Source organism: Nicotiana sylvestris, chromosome 7, assembly GCF_000393655.2.
Source record: "Nicotiana sylvestris chromosome 7, ASM39365v2, whole genome shotgun sequence".
Taxonomy (NCBI): domain Eukaryota; kingdom Viridiplantae; phylum Streptophyta; class Magnoliopsida; order Solanales; family Solanaceae; genus Nicotiana; species Nicotiana sylvestris.
Genome location: NC_091063.1, coordinates 155,343,720 through 155,359,992, shown reverse-complemented (window position 1 = coordinate 155,359,992; position 16,273 = coordinate 155,343,720). Strand labels below are relative to the sequence as shown.

Sequence of the window (16,273 nt, the reverse complement as noted above, 5' to 3'; positions counted from 1 at the left end):
AATTGTCTGATGTCGCTTTCTTTTTGGGTACAAGTTCCTGCTTTTTTTGAGCTCCAAAAACTCTCCTACAACTCAAAATATTTGTTCCTTGAGTTTTTGGCTCGTTCTTCTCTTCGAATTCCTTCAATGATGACTCGTACTCTTTTAGAGCAAGCTTTGCTTCTTCATCGGCCGCTTCTTTCCTTCTTTTCAATCCACGGACCTGTGAAATGACAGTGTTTCAAGATGGTACATAAACAATCTGAGATGCATAACCATAAATGAAATTCCAAACGTCAAAAAATTAAGAGCAAGTAGTGGTGCAAAGGAACGATTGATGAAATTACCATGGAAAGGTAAAGAAAGCACTCCTGACGCTGGCAATTCTTCATCCCCATCTAAGACTTCAACGGTCTTGTCCTTTGCTTTCTTCAACAGTTTCACTGCATCGTCCTGATCTGATCTATCAGAAGTCTCATCAAGGTCATCATCATCACTGCTTTCTTCACTACTACTACTCTCTTTCATGTTATTTGCTTTTCTTGTCAAAAGGGCATGTTGATTCAGTTGTTCAGTAATAGCAGCTCGAGTTCCATCGTCTTGCACATCCAAGCCACGTTGTAAGATGCGCTTTGCCCACTTGGAGCTGTTCTTGTGCTTCAGCGTCATGCGTTCCTACATAAAATTTAGTCTCCAAAGAGACAAACTCAATCAGTAAATAACCTGAAAAGCAGAAAAGACTCCTAGGTAAGTTCACGCGAGTAATGAAAGAAATTGCCTCTGCCCTTTTGAATTCTTGTTTCATTGCCTGCTCTTTGGCTGCTTCTGGATCAGTTTCAACTGCAGTACCTGCTTGTTTCAATCTATCTTTCTTCAGCAAACGATGATACACTTTCGATTTTATCTTCTTGACTCGTTTTGCCTTCATTTCATGACGGAAAAGAAGACTACGCATCTTAGCAAGCTGGTCTTGGCGGTCCCTCACATCTTCTACAGATATCTGCCAAAGTGGTACACGTTAATATAATTAAAAAAAATTACAGACACCATTTTGCTTTAAGAAAAACTAAATGAAGAATCATTAGTATGAAATAAGGGGTGTAAAATTTTATGACCTCCATACCTTATTCAGTTCAAGAAGCCTTGCACCATCTTTTCTATGAGCTTCAACAATCTCATTGTCATTAACAAGAGAAGGAATTTCTTTCTCAAAATCAGTTCGTGGTTCAAATTCAGCAGCTATAGCTCCTACAGTAGAAAATCCCACGTCCTTATCTTCGTCAAAATAGATAGTTGTTGCTTCTCTGTTTCTTTTGACATGAGGTTCCCATTTCGTAACATCTTTCTTGCTAAAATCATAAGCTACCTTTCTTTCCAATCTCTGTTGATCTGGTTTCGGCAGAGGTGCATGCATGGGCATGGACTTCTTCTCCATCCGACTCATGCTCTTTCTAACTTTGCTATAGCCAGACTTCCCCTGGAGAGGGCCGAGAAGATCCTCGACGCTAATGCGGCCATCTCCATCCAGAATATCACGACTGGGATTATATTCAGACTCTGGATATGCCTCGGATATAATAACATCATTTTTCTTCTTCTTTCGTATCATTCAGACATCTTTTGATCGGTCCTTCTCATCTTGGATCACACAATGTATTCAAAGAAATGCCATGTAATGACTTTGAAGAAACACATCATATTCTACTAGTAATTGCAAGCATTAACCACGAGAAATGTGGAAAGGAAGTTTACCATCAAAAGCATCAGTCGGAAGACCAGTGATTTCTTGCAATAACCGTGAATGCCTTCCATCATCCTCTCCTCGCCGACCATCCTCGTCTTCATCACCATCTCCTTCATCTGATGATACATTTTCATCCTACATGGAAAAGTTCAATGCTTATAAATAAACCAAAACCCCCCACAAAAATTGATTTCAAAAAATTGAATTCTTTATTCCCATCTTGTGCAGCTAATGCAAATCAAAAAAAAAAAATTGATTGTTAAAGTATATTGATTTCAGTAATTAGAATGTGTTGTGGAAGTATTTACAACAGTAGACTGCATTATGAGCCGTGTAATGAGCTCAAAAAGTCAACCATGGCCTCAATGCCATTTGCAACAACCATGTTGCGCCAAAAAAATAAACAAGATATACATCTGTATTTAATGGTAATTACAGATTCCAGTTTGCTCTCAAAAACTCTAGCATTCCTTTCTTTCCAAACTATCCACCAAATCACCGAAGGGATTTTGTTCCAGGTTTTCCTCTTTGCCTTTTCTGAACCTCTTAGGCGCCAACTCTGTAACTCTAACATGTATGCACCCTTTGCCACCATTTAAAAAGGAAAAAAAATAACACCCCTTTTGTCCCAAAAATTTTGGCACTTTTTGCTTCCAGCAATTCAATCTAAGTGAACTTGGAGCAACAGTAAAGTTGTCTCCGTGTAACCTATAGGTCATGAGTTCGAGCCATAGAGCCACTAATGCTTGAGTTGGGGGTAGATTGTCTACATCACATCCTTGGGTGCGACCCTTCCCGGTCAGTGCATGAACGCGGGATGTCTAGTGCACTGAGGTGTCCTCTTTTTTTTCACCATTCAATGAGGGGTTGCAACTTTATTACCTTTCATGTAGTTTCCAAATATTATTTTAAATATTGTTAAATGATTCCTCCCTATGAAATTTATCCAGTCCAATAATATTCTTCCATAATAAAACTCACACATAAAAAAATCCAGCCAAAGATTAAAAATTTCCAAGAAAAACAGACCTCAAAAGCTGAAAATAAAAAGCTTTCAGTACCTCAAAATCATTAGGAAGCTCATACTGGAAATTCTCAACAGGGTCAAATCGTTTATTTTTCTTGGATTCTTCTTCAGCAACCCCTTCTTCATATTCATAAAAATTATTAACAGCTTCATCATCAGAAGCAATGTCTTCATCGGAGTATTCATTGGACCTTTTAGGTAATTGAAGCTCCTTTAACATAGCATTAGGCAAACGCGGACCTTTTCTTCTACCATCTTTACCTTCATGTGAATTTTATTTTTTCTTCTTAAAGTCTTTTCGACCTTTGTTTTGTCTGCTCCCTCCTCCTCTGTTTTTCCTCTTCAACTCCGACATCATAAGTGTAAGAAGAAAAGGGTCGGTGGGTTTGACACGCGCCGCCGGGGGAGACTGGTGGTGAAAGAAAGTCTCACTGGCTGAAACTAGCACAAATCAACCGCCATGAGTGTAGTAGGGCTATTGAAGAAAACCTGGGTAGAGCTTTGAATAAATGGGCCGACTGATTTGGACTAGATCTGTTTTGTACTTGAACAAATTGAATTCAGGCCCAACAATTATTAGACAAATATAGCCAAACATACATCGGAACGGTGATTTACAAAAGAGGAATTTTCATAAGGAATTTTTACATTCATATGTCATATAATAAACTATATTACTCTTTATGCTTTAACTTTTAATATAATTACCTTTTATATACCTAATTATTATTCATGTACCATTTTAGGATTTTAATGGTATTAATTAGTCTCCAAATTTTACTCAACTGTATATTCCACTCCCCCAAGTTTCTCTCTCCAAATACCACCATCGCACTCACGTATCAAACCACACCTCACGATTTCCTCTTCAATCACCCACGATTTCCTTTTCTAAAACCAGCGAAAATCTGTAACCCCTCCACCATTGACAACAATTAAAAAGCTTTGAAGTTTTGAATTCGAATTTGGGTTTTCAAAAGACATTTGTTTGTTTGGATTAGATGTTGTTGCAAACAATTGAGAATTCTCTCTACATCTCTCTATCTCTCAATCCCAAATTTTCATAATATAAAGCAAAGGAAAAGATAGCACCAATTCCACCATTGACAGCCATTAAAAAGTTTTGAAGCTTTGAATTTGAATTTAGATTTTCAAAAATTATTATTTGTTTGGATTGGGTGTGGTTGAAAATAATTGGGAATATGGTTTGGAGTTTATATCTCAATTTTGAGGGGTTTTGGTGAAGATTAGACTTGGTTTTAACTGAATTTCAGATAGAAGAAGAAGAAGAAGAAGAAGAAGAAGAAGAAGAAGAAGAAGAAGAAGAAGAAGAAGAAGAAGAAGAAAACATGATATACATTATATTGCAGAAATTGTAGACTGTTGTTTATTTATTTTTCTTTTATTTATTTAACTATTGTATAAAAGTTGAAGAACATTTGTATAACAATTGTATTTAAGTGGTATTATATTATAGTTGTATATAACTGAGTAAAAATAATGTACGCAAATTGTAGATAATTTGTAGATAAGTTTTATAATATATAATTAGTTGTATGAAATTTGTTTTTACTATGTATAAATCATATACAAAATATACAAAAGACATATTGTATAAATTTTGTATTTAAGTTATATGTTATTGTATTTAACTGGGTGGATATGTTGTATATAATTAGTTGTATGAAATTTGTTTTTACTATGTATAATTAGTTGTATAAAATTTGTTTGTCTTAGTATACTTGTCCTACTTCAATAAAACTTGGTTTACTATCTGTTATTATTATACTTTCATATTCCTCTATGACGGGAGATGCTGGCATATCAAGTAACTTTAGTGTTCCAGACGAACCTGCATGAAAATAAAGATAAATTCTGTTATGAACAGTTTGTAAAAAGATTTTAGATAATTTGTAGAAATATTGAAATTCTGTATTTCATATTAATTTTTCAATGATATGTAGTTTTATCGTAGAATAAATATAGAAATTTTGTAGATATTGTGAAAATCCATACTGAAATATATATTTTACTCTGACATGCAGTTTATTTTGTAGATAAAATGTAGATAAAGTGTAGGACGTTGATATACAACCAGAATTTTATAGAAAATGTAACAGCACAAACCTGCAACTGTGTTCTCATTGGTGATACTCAATTCCATATTGAAATCGCGAACAGTTATACATAGCGGAAATGATCCTAAGTTTTTGTTTTCCTTTTTCGTCTCCATGTATACACAACTACAATATAATACCACTTAAATATAATTTTTATACAATGTTGTTCAACTTTCATACAATAGTTAAATGAATAAAAAATAAATAAATAAACAACAGTTTACAACTTTTCTACAATTTCTGCAATATAATGTATGTCATGTCTTCTTCTTCGAGTTTCAATCTGAAATTCAGCCAAAACCAAGTTTAATCTTCACCAAAACCCCCTCAAAATTGAGATATAAACTCCAAACCATATTCCCAATTATTTTCAACAACACCCAATCCAAACAAATAATGATTTTTGAAAACCCAAATTAAAATTCAAGGCTTTTTAATGGCTGTCAATGGAGGAATTGCTGCTCTCTTTTCCTTTGCTTTATATTATGAAATTTGGGATTGAGAGACGTAGAGAGAATTCTCAACCCTTGCAACAACATCCAATCCAAACAAGCAACATATGAAAATTCCTTTCTTTGTAAAAACAAATTCCAATCAAACAACGTATGAAAATTCCAATCCAAACAAACAATGTATGAAAATATAAAGAGAAAGAAAATATTAATGCGTGATTTGCGTTGTAAAATATCTGAAAAAATATTTAATTCACCAATATTAGCGCGCCTAAATAAGGAAGCCTACAACTACAATGATTTCTTATTTAATGAATTGTCTATATTTTGTAGAAATACTATTAGTATGGGGGGTAATATGAAAACTATGAACATATTTGGTAATATAGTTTCCTATATGGTATAGGAACGAAAATTTCACTTTTCATAAACCATTATTGTTTAGTGGCTATTTTTGGGGGAAAAGACAGGAGTACCTATAAAAGTGAAACTATTTACCCTGCTCTACCCATAAAAGAATTTTACCCATTAAATAATTACAATCTCCTACCCATTTAATAAACAAACGGGTATATCAAAATAACTACCCCACGCTTAATGCCCTACCTATAAAAACCCAGAAGCTGCTCAAAATTTCAGAAAATAAGCGCACAAAATTGAGATTTCCACCGACATCCCCTAATTTGAAGATCGCTAAGTGTGAAAGAACAGATCGAAGATGCTGATTCGCATCTTGTTTTCGGATTTTGATTTCGCTATTGTTTTCGGATTTTTATTTCGCTGTTGTTTTCAGATTTTGATTTCTCTGGCAAAGCAGAATGTCAAAAATTATAAGTATTACAGAAGTTTAGCGCTCAAACTTCTGTATTTTTAGCTGAAAATTCTAATCTCGCTTTGGAGATCTGGAGATCTAGAGGTTTGATTTCGAAAAATATGTTGTTGAAATTCAATATTTGACATCAACACCGTTGAAATTTGCATTGTTGAGATTCAATTTTGGACATAAAAGTGATTATAACTTTAGAATCATGGAAAATATACCAATTCTGTTGCAGTATAGTGGAGAATGGGATGATAACAATAATTTCTTAAATTTTTATGTTGATGCAATTCTAATAAAGACCTATTGGAAATTTGAACAACTTCTTAGAGAAATTGCAAAGCAATTGCAAAATGACAGTAACACAATAATTATTCAGTATGCTATTGCTCAAGGATATCCACCAATTACAATTTGCAGCGATTTGAGTGTTAGTGTTTACATGAAATTGAAAAATCAAGTGCAGGGATGACAACACTTCCCCTATATGTGTCGTTTGCTAAAAATACTATAGCTACAAGCACCTCCAGTTTCGATGTTGCTCCAATTTCATCAGAAATTGCATAATTTGAAAGCACTGATATGATTAGTATGTTTGATGTGCAAGAAGGAGATGACATCAATTTAGAACTTGATGATGCAAACATCATAACTGATCAATTTCATCAAAAAGTTGAAAAGGACAAATTTACAAAGACAAAAACCTGCTGGCTCTCGTTATGAAACAGTATGCCGTTAGAGAAAAATATCAATATCGGGTTAATAAATCATGCCCTAGAAGGTTCGTCTGCATGTTTTCAAGTAAAAAACTATGTGATACCTATATAGTATAAAAGTATGCTAAATCAGTATACTATGCGAGTATGGAATTGTATTGGTTTGTCTGTATTTTTTATCTGTGATACTGGTATAGTATATAAATATGCTATATCAGTATATTATGCGATATATAACTGTACTGGTTTGTCTTTGTTATTATCAGTAAAACACAATACCAATATAGTATATATATGTATGCTAAATCAGTATACTATGTGAGTATAGAATTGTGCTGCTTTGTCTATGTTTTTTATCAGCAAAATATGATATTGACACAGTATATAGGTATGCTATATGAGTATACTATGTGAGTATATAATTGTACGGATTTTTATGTGTGTGTTTTTATCAATAAAACATGATACATAACTGTATTTGTATTATAAACAGGTATAACCTTGAATGCGTGGATGAAAGATGCACTTGGAGACTTAAAGCATCAAGCCTGCGAGCATCAAATCTTTTCAAAGTGACGGATTTCAATTATGTCCACAATTGTTTAACTGTTAAAAATTTTATTCAGAAAAGTAAGCTGTCTCAGCTTTTGTTGCAGTTGTGGTAAAGATAAACTTGTTGACCCAAAAACCATATATACACCAACAGATATCCAGAGAGACATCCAAAAAGCATATGGTATGGACTTAAGCCACATGCAAGCATGGAGATCAAAAGAAAAAGCAATGCAATTGTTGAGAGGAACACCAAGTGAGTCATACAAGAAAATGCCAACATATCTTTATATGTTAGAGTACACTAACCCAGGATCAGTGACACGACTACACACTGAAGGAGATGGTAGCTTTTTGTATGCATTCATAGCTATATATGCATTGATTAGAGGATGGATCTATTGTAGACCAACAGTTGTAGTTGATAGAAGTTTTTTAAAGTCAACATATAGAGGGACCATACCCACGGCTTCCATGCAAGACACAGAGGGTAAGAATACAATCCAATTACATTCAGTTAAAGAAACAAAAAAGATTTTCAAATATTATATGATACCTAGCATGGTATACAAGTATACCAACAAAGTATATAATTATTTTACTACATACCTGCATCTACCTATGACTATAATACTATATGAAATAATAAATCAATATTGTGTGTACAATCCAATTACATTCAGTTAAAGAAACAAAAAAGATTTTCAAATATTATATGATACTAGTATGATATACAAGTATACCAACAAAGTATATAGTTATTTTGCTACACACCTTCACCTACCTATGACTATACTACTATATAAAATTCTAAATTAATATAGTGTGTTGTAATTGATATTTTTTTCTTTGGGTTTACATGACAAATTCTACCCCTCACATATGCAATTGTTGATTCGGAAATGATGCATTGTGGGAGTGGTTCTTCGTGCAGTTCAGAGAAACCTATGGACAAAGAGAGGGAATGTGCATTGTATCAAACATGCATGATGGTATATGGAGAGCAACTTCAATTGTCTATCCAGAAGTCCTTCATTGCGCATGTATGTTCCATCTGCGGAACAACATAAAGACAAACATCAGAAAGAGCCAAAAACAAATCAAAGAAGTATACTTTGCGTTAGCAAGAGCATACACTCTTGAAGAATTCAACAGGCATATGGCAGAGTTAGAAGCTATTGATAGTAGAGTGAAAACATACCTGACGGATATTGGGTATGATAAATGGTCCCGGGCGCATTCCAAGGCAAATAAAATCATGACTATGACATCGAATATTGCGGAATCTGTAAATGGAGCAAACAAGCACGCAAGAGACCTTCCGGTTGTGAATTTGCTTGACTTTATGACAACATTAATTCAAAAAAAAAAATCACACCAATCGGAAGGATGCAGTAGAATCATTTATGAAGATTGGTGCAAAGTATGAAAAAATATTGGCAGATAATACTATCTTATCCTAGACGATGACGGTATGCATTTTCAAAATCATAAAAATACTGCATGTACTGTAGTTTTACTTTTTACCTTAGTGATTTCACTAAACAACTGAATATTGTTATTTAAAAAATACTATTACTTCATATAGCTAATGACTTTTCTTAATTAAAATTATATTAGGTGTTTCCATCAACGGAATTCTTACATTTAGTAATTGATGGCCAAACAAGAAATGTAGTGCGCCTACATGAAAAAAACTTCACTTGTGGGAGGTTTCAGCTCGGCGATATTCCATGTCCACATGCAATGGCAGTTATACAAAAATTCCATATAGATTCATACAAGTATTGCTCGGATTACTACAGCATAGACTACTTGCTGAAAACATATGAGATACCAGTAAATCCTTTGCCTGATGAAACAACGTGGCAAATTCCAGAACATGTCCAAAAGGAAAAATCAAACTAGGAAGACCTAAAAAAAAAGAGGCATAGGAGGCTGGGAAGGAAATATAGTTACATGTGCACTATGCGGGAGAAAAAGACACAACCAGAGAACATGCTGAAATATTCCAAAGAGATATTGATATAATGCTTCAATATTTTTATAGAACTCATATATCATAGAATCATAGCATTTGAATTGCAAAGAAATAAAATGCATTTCTTGCACTAGACATATATTTGGTTTGATGATTCTTTGCCAACTTACTTTTTGGCAACAAATTTATATGGCTACTTGTGTTTTCAATAAGAATCTGTTTATTTTCTATTTTAGTATATAAAAGTGGGATGCATTTACATTTAGTTGCTGCAGGAAAAAAGATGCTAAAATATAAATGTGATACCCAAATGGTATATATGTATATCTTATTGGTATCAAAATATGTACAGAAATAGAAGTGGTGCTGCAAATGCAACATTTGTACATACATCGTTAACAAAATGGGAACGCTTTGCAGCTCATGTCTGTATTGAAGTATAACAAATTGGAAGTCATTTACATGCAGTTATTGTACATCATCAGGTACATAAATACAAGGTGATACCCAAATGGTATATTTGTATACCTCACTGATATATAGTGGTATTGCACTAATATGGCTAAAATAAAATATGCACAGAAATACAAATAGAGCACCAATATAATGTGATACCCAAAATGCACATACTTTGCAACTTATGTCAGTACTTACATCTAATTGCTGCAGGAAAAAATGTACTCAAATACAACATGATACGCAAATGGTATATCAGTATACCTGATTGGTATATAGTTCTACTGCACTAATATACCTGAACCAAACTCTTGCAGAATACAACTGGTGCAACAATGCAAATTATGCACAGATTTTCTTAGATTCAACTACAACTAACAACTACTCTCAATATAATTTCAAAACCAGTTCACGTTCTAAAAATATATTTTTTTCATTCAAATCAATGCTCGCCCTGTTCTTCAACAAAATAAAAACATAGTTCCTCTTTTTGAACATCGTAACTCCCTTAAAAATACACCTCCAAAAATAACTTCTGCTGGTGTATTACAGCGAACTAACAATGCTCATCCTACTACAAATGACAGTAGTAGTAGGAACTAATAGTGCTGCTGTAACTGCCATGTTCTATTCTAATGACTTGACTTCAAGTGCTAATAAAATTCTGTCTACGAAATGCACTCCTAATAAACCAACAACTTTATGGAAGAAGCCTAAGAAAAGCCTAATAAAACAAACTGAAGATACATTCCAACATTAAAATAGTAATAGCAACATATTGTACTATAGTATTCCTAGAAAACACTTCTAAAAGCTAGCATTTTTACAATCTAATAATGCAAAATACCATACTTCACCAAAAACTATTAAAATCCTGTAAAGTTTTCATGCTACGATTAACTAAAACCAAAAAGAGACCTATACTACTTCTTGCGTTTCTTTCCACGAGTCTTTTTATGTGCTACTGGAGTCTCAGATTCACTTGATTTGCCATGCAACTGCTTGTTCCTCCCCTAGTGCCACAACAGTATACCAAACCTAGCTCGAAGACCATCCACATCAAAATTGGCAACAAGGATTGGAAGATCTTCAATAATATACTCACCAAAGCATGCAACATATACTCCACAATCTCTGAAATAAAATAAATGAATAGAATATAAAATCAATTAGAAGTGAAAATGTTAATATGAATGAGGAAAACAAAGTAAAAAAAGTAATTATTCTTATGAATTTTGCTGTATTGGCAGATTTGTAATCAGTTCAATCTCAAAAGGATCAGTCAACTCCTTTCCCATGTGCAGTCCATTTTGTACTACAATGTCACTTCTTTGGTTATAAAATTCAATGCTAACTAGAAATAGGTGGATCAACAAAGCATATGCCTCTGCCACCTTTTGAATAGCTTTTTTGTGGTTTCGACTACGTAGCGAGTCATATACATAAAAACATCTCTTGCGGAATGATACACACTCTAATATCCAATGCCACTTTTCTGCCAAATTAATTGGAAAAAGGACATGATCAACCTGGTGCCATTGTCACGGCCCTAGTTCACCAACCGTGAACATGTTATGACGGCACCTAGTCTCCATGACCAGGTAACCCCAACACTTGCGGAAACATAATAATTGCGAAAAAATAGAATACCATATTTAATTATCTAAAAAGAAAATTGTACTGAATGCCGCTCGGCATATACGACTCAATATCTCAAGACTAAAGAAATCCCAAAACCCGAAAACTCACGGGAAAACACAGGCTACAGAAATGTATAGTGAGGCTCCAAACTCCAGAATATCTAACAAACGGAAGGAAAGAGAACTAAGTACTAAAGCTAGAATAAAGATGGAGAATCGTCGGTCTGCGAACGCAACAGATCTACCTCGAAGTCTCCGTAGTCCTCCTGCCTCACTGATAGTGCGCCTGAGTAGAGGTACCTGGATCTGCACATGAAAAAAAACATGCGCAGAAGAGGCGTGAGTACACCACAACGGTACTCAGTAAGTGCCAAGCCTAACCTCGGTTGGGTAGTGATGAGGAAGGTCAGGGCCCTACTGAGGTTATATAAAATATAAAGATGGCAGGATAAGATAAGCAGTGCAATTGAGAACCTACAGTAAGAATCTATGCAGGATAATAAGAGTACAATAACGGAAACAATGATGAAAGCAGACCATAAGGAAAGTAACCGGGGATCTCTAAGTATCCCGAGGATCTCTTAGTATCCTCGACATGTACTAGGGATCTCTTGGTATCCTCAATATAAGCCAGGGATCTCTTGGTATTTCGAGGATCTCTTGGTATCCTCAATACGTACTAGGGATCTCTCGGTATCCTCAATATATGTATGGGGGATCTCCCAGGAATCTAACCCGTAGTCCCAAAGTAAATGTGTAGGGGGAATCTCCTGGGAATCTAACATGTAGTCCCAAAGTAAATGTGCGGGGGAAATCTCCCGGGAATCTAACCCGTAGTCCCAAAGTAAATGTGCAGGGGGAATCTCCCGGGAATCTAACCCGTAGTCCCAATTTAAAACACAGAGCAGCAACATAAGAATGTTAAATTAAATGCTAATTTCGTACCAAGTAAACATTTACTTCTAGCCTAACATGCTTCACGTAATGCAATTTAGGCAATTTAAGCAAATAGGCAATTAAGTCAACTAAACATGCCTTTCTAGACTAGCAATATGCTAAATTCACAAGTAGAATAAAACAAGAAAAGAACTCAATTGAAATACTTAAGGAAAAACCGAATTTTCAACAATTAGCTCAAGTACGCGCTCGTCACCTCACGTACAGGGCATTTCAATTATCAAATATAGCACATCCTAAGGGGAAAGGTCCCCCACACAAGGTTAGACAAGTCACTTACCTCGAATCGGTTCAAAATCAACTAGAAACCACCATTTTGCCACGAGTATCCGACTCCAAATGGCCCAAATCTAATCAATTCAATTGCATATCGTAAATATCATCTCAAACAAATGATCCTATGTTTTAATTCAAAGCTAATACGCGAAATTATGGAAAATGACCAAAACTCCCCTCGGTCCCACGTCTCGAAATCGGTAAAAATTTATATTCCCAGAAACCTCGCACTCTCACGAGTCTAACCATACGAAAATTATACAATTCCGACACTATTTGGTCCTTTAAATCATCATTTTACATTTTTGAAAGGTTTCACAATTTTCTTCCCAAATTCCCTCTCAAATCACGAATTAAATGATGAATTCAGTATTAGATTCATGTATTCTAGCCAAATCTGAGTTAAAATCACTTACCCCGATTAATTTCTTGAAAACCCTTCGAAAAATCGCCAAAATCCGAGCTCTTAAGGTCAAAATATTAAATAAAACCCAAAACTTCATTTTTATAGGTACCCCTCAGGTTTCCAGCTACTGCGTACCGCACCAAAACTCATGCAATCCGCGCAAGCCAGTGCGGTCCGCGCAAAGGCAACGTGCGGCCGCACAGGCCTCCCTCTGCAGTGACAGGCTTTAGTATTTTGGCCATAACTTTTGATACTGATTTCCAAATTGCGCTATCCTTACCTTTCTGGAACTTAGACACGAAGGGCTACAACTTCCGTTTTTGAATCACCTCAAAATTCCTTGTACATCAAAAGCTATAAGCTTTCGGAATAGGACCAATAGGAGGGCCCTTCACCGCGGCCGCGCCCCACTTTGTTTCTGTCCGCGCGACGCCTACCGCGGCCGCGGCCGCTTTTGTGCGGTCCGCACAGCACTCAACGCGGGCGCACTAATTTTTGTGCGGACCGCGTGAGTGAGTTCTGGGGCCTGCAACCCCTGTAGACCTGCTACAGCTATGATTTTTTGCACTAAAATATCCCGGAACCTACCCGGAACTTCAAACCAATTATACCAACACATCCCATGACATCGTTCAAAGTTGATCAACACTTCGGAATGCTTATAACAATATCAAATCACCAATTTCACATAGGATTCAATCCTTCTCCAAGAACTCTTAAATTATGTTTTCGATCAAAAACTGTATCAAATCTCGTCCGAATGACATGAAATTTTGCACACACATCCCAAATAACATGACGGAGCTACTGAAACTTCCGGACTTCCATTCCGACCCTCGGATCAAAATCTCACTATCGGACCGGAAATTTCAAAAATTCAAACTTCGGCATTTCAAGCGTAAATTAGCTACGGACCTCCAAAACATATTCCGAACACGCTCCCAGCCCCAAATTCACCTAACGGAGCTAACGGAACCGTCGGATTTCCATTCCGAGGCTGTCTCCCCACTGTTCCGACTTCGGTCAACTTTCTAACACTTAAGCTCTCATTTAGGGACTAAGTATCCCAAAACTCCTCAAAACTCAAAACCGAGTATCCCGGCAAATCACATTAGCAGAAATAAACTTGGGGAAAGCAGTTAATAGGGGATCGGGGCATTAATTCTTAAGACGACCGGTCGGGTCGTCACATCCTCCTACACTTAAACATTCGTTCGTCCTCGAACGAGCATAGAGACATACCTGAAGTAGTGAAAAGATGAGGGTAATGACTGCACATATCCTGCTCGGTCTCCCAGGTCGCCTCCTCGACCGGCTGGCCCCGCCACTAAACCTTTACCGAAGAAATGTTCTTTGACCTCAACTTTCTAACTTGCCTGTCCAATATTGTCACTGTCTCCTCAACATAGGATAGATCCTTGTCCAGCCGGACTGAACTGAAATCCAGCACGTGCGACGGGTCACCGTGATACCTCCGGTGCATCGAAACATGAAATACTGGATGCACTCCTGCCAAGCTGGGAGGTAAGGCAAGCTCATAAACAACCTCCCCAACTCGCTTCAATATCTCAAAAGGGCCAATAAACCTTGGACTCAACTTTCCTTTCTTCCCAAATCTCATGACGCCCTTCATAGGCGAAACCCGAAGCAGAACCCGCTCACCAACCATATAGGAAACATCACGAACTTTCCGGTCCGCGTAACTCTTCTGTCTGGACTGGGCTATACGGAGTCTGTCTTGAATCACCTTAACCTTTTCCAAGGCACCCTGAACTAAGTCCGTGCCCAATAATCTAGCCTCGCCCGGCTCAAACCAACCCACCGGAGATCTACACCGTCTCCCATATAAAGCCTCGTACGGTGCCATCTGAATACTGGACTGATAGCTGTTATTGTAAGCAAACTCCGCCAATGGCAAGAACTGATCCCAAGACCCTCCAAACTCAATCACACACACGCGGAGCATATCCCCAAGAATCTGAATAGTGCGCTCGGACTGTCCGTCCTTCTGAGGGTGAAATGTTGTACTCAACTCTACCCGAGTACCTAACTCATGCTGAACGGCCCTCTAGAACCGTGATGTGAACTGAGTACCTCTATCTGAAATGATAGAAACCGGGACACTATGCAGACGAACAATCTCCCGGATATAGATCTCCGCCAACCGCTCTGAGGAATAAGTAGTACACACAGGAATAAAGTGAGCGGACTTGGTCAGCCGATCCACAATCACCCAAATAGCATCGAACTTTCTCAAAGTCCGTGGGAGCCCAACTACAAAGTCCATGGTGATCCGCTCCCACTTCCACTCCGGAATATCTATCTGTTGAAGTAACCCACCTGGTGTCTGGTGCTCACACTTCACCTGCTGACAATTGAGGAACCGAGCTACAAATCCAACTATATCCTTTTTCATCCGCCTCCACCAATAGTGCTGCCTCAAATCCTGATACATCTTCACGACACTTGGATGAATAGAATACCGCAAACTATGAGCCTCCTCCAATATCAACTCCCGAATACCATCAACATTGGGTACACAGACCCGACCCTGCATCCTCAATACCCCATCATCACCAATAGTCACATCTCTGGCATCACCGTGCTGAACCTTGTCCTTGAGGACAAGCAAATGAGGGTCATCATACTGCCGCTCCCTGATACGGTCAAACAAGGAAGACCGATAAACCACACAAGCTAGGACTCTACTGGGCTTCGAAAGGTCCAATCTCACAAACTGGCTGGCTAAGGCCTGAACATCCATTTCCATAGGCTTCTCTGATGCTGGTAGGTATGCCAAACTCCCCAAGCTCTCCGCCCGTCGACTTAAAGCATCGGCCACCACATTGGCCTTGCCCGGGTGATACAAGATAGTGATGTCATAGTCCTTCAGCAACTCTAACCACCTCCTCTGGTGCAAATTTAGAACCTTTTGCTTGAACAAGTGCTGCAAGCTCCGATGGTCAGTATAAATCTCACAAGGCACACCGTATAAGTAATGGCGCCAAATCTTCAGCGCGTGAACAATGGAAGCTAACTCAAGGTCGTGAATAGGGTAGTTTTTCTCATGTATCTTCAACTGTCTGGATACGTAGGCAATCCCCCTACCATCCTGCATCAACACCGCTCCGAGGCCAACCCTCGAGG

At 37.1% G+C, this 16,273-nt stretch overlaps 2 protein-coding genes across 2 annotated transcripts; one reads left to right on the top strand and one right to left on the bottom strand.

The window, feature by feature from the left end:
• Window positions 1-220: 220 nt before the first annotated feature.
• Window positions 221-4,983, bottom strand: LOC138873993 (uncharacterized). Its single transcript, XM_070152491.1, has 8 exons — window positions 4,878-4,983; window positions 4,540-4,602; window positions 2,785-3,011; window positions 1,737-1,858; window positions 1,103-1,550; window positions 758-979; window positions 349-654; window positions 221-241 (listed from the first exon to the last, which is right to left on the bottom strand). The coding sequence occupies exons 1-8, from the start codon at window positions 4,981-4,983 to the stop codon at window positions 221-223; spliced, it is 1,515 nt and encodes a 504-aa protein (XP_070008592.1).
• A 1,367-nt stretch (window positions 4,984-6,350) lies between these two features.
• Window positions 6,351-9,318, top strand: LOC138873992 (uncharacterized). Its single transcript, XM_070152490.1, has 6 exons — window positions 6,351-6,572; window positions 7,219-7,246; window positions 7,352-7,430; window positions 7,515-7,827; window positions 8,345-8,656; window positions 9,031-9,318. Exons 1-6 carry the CDS (start codon window positions 6,351-6,353, stop codon window positions 9,316-9,318), a joined length of 1,242 nt encoding a protein of 413 aa, XP_070008591.1.
• Window positions 9,319-16,273: the final 6,955 nt, after the last annotated feature.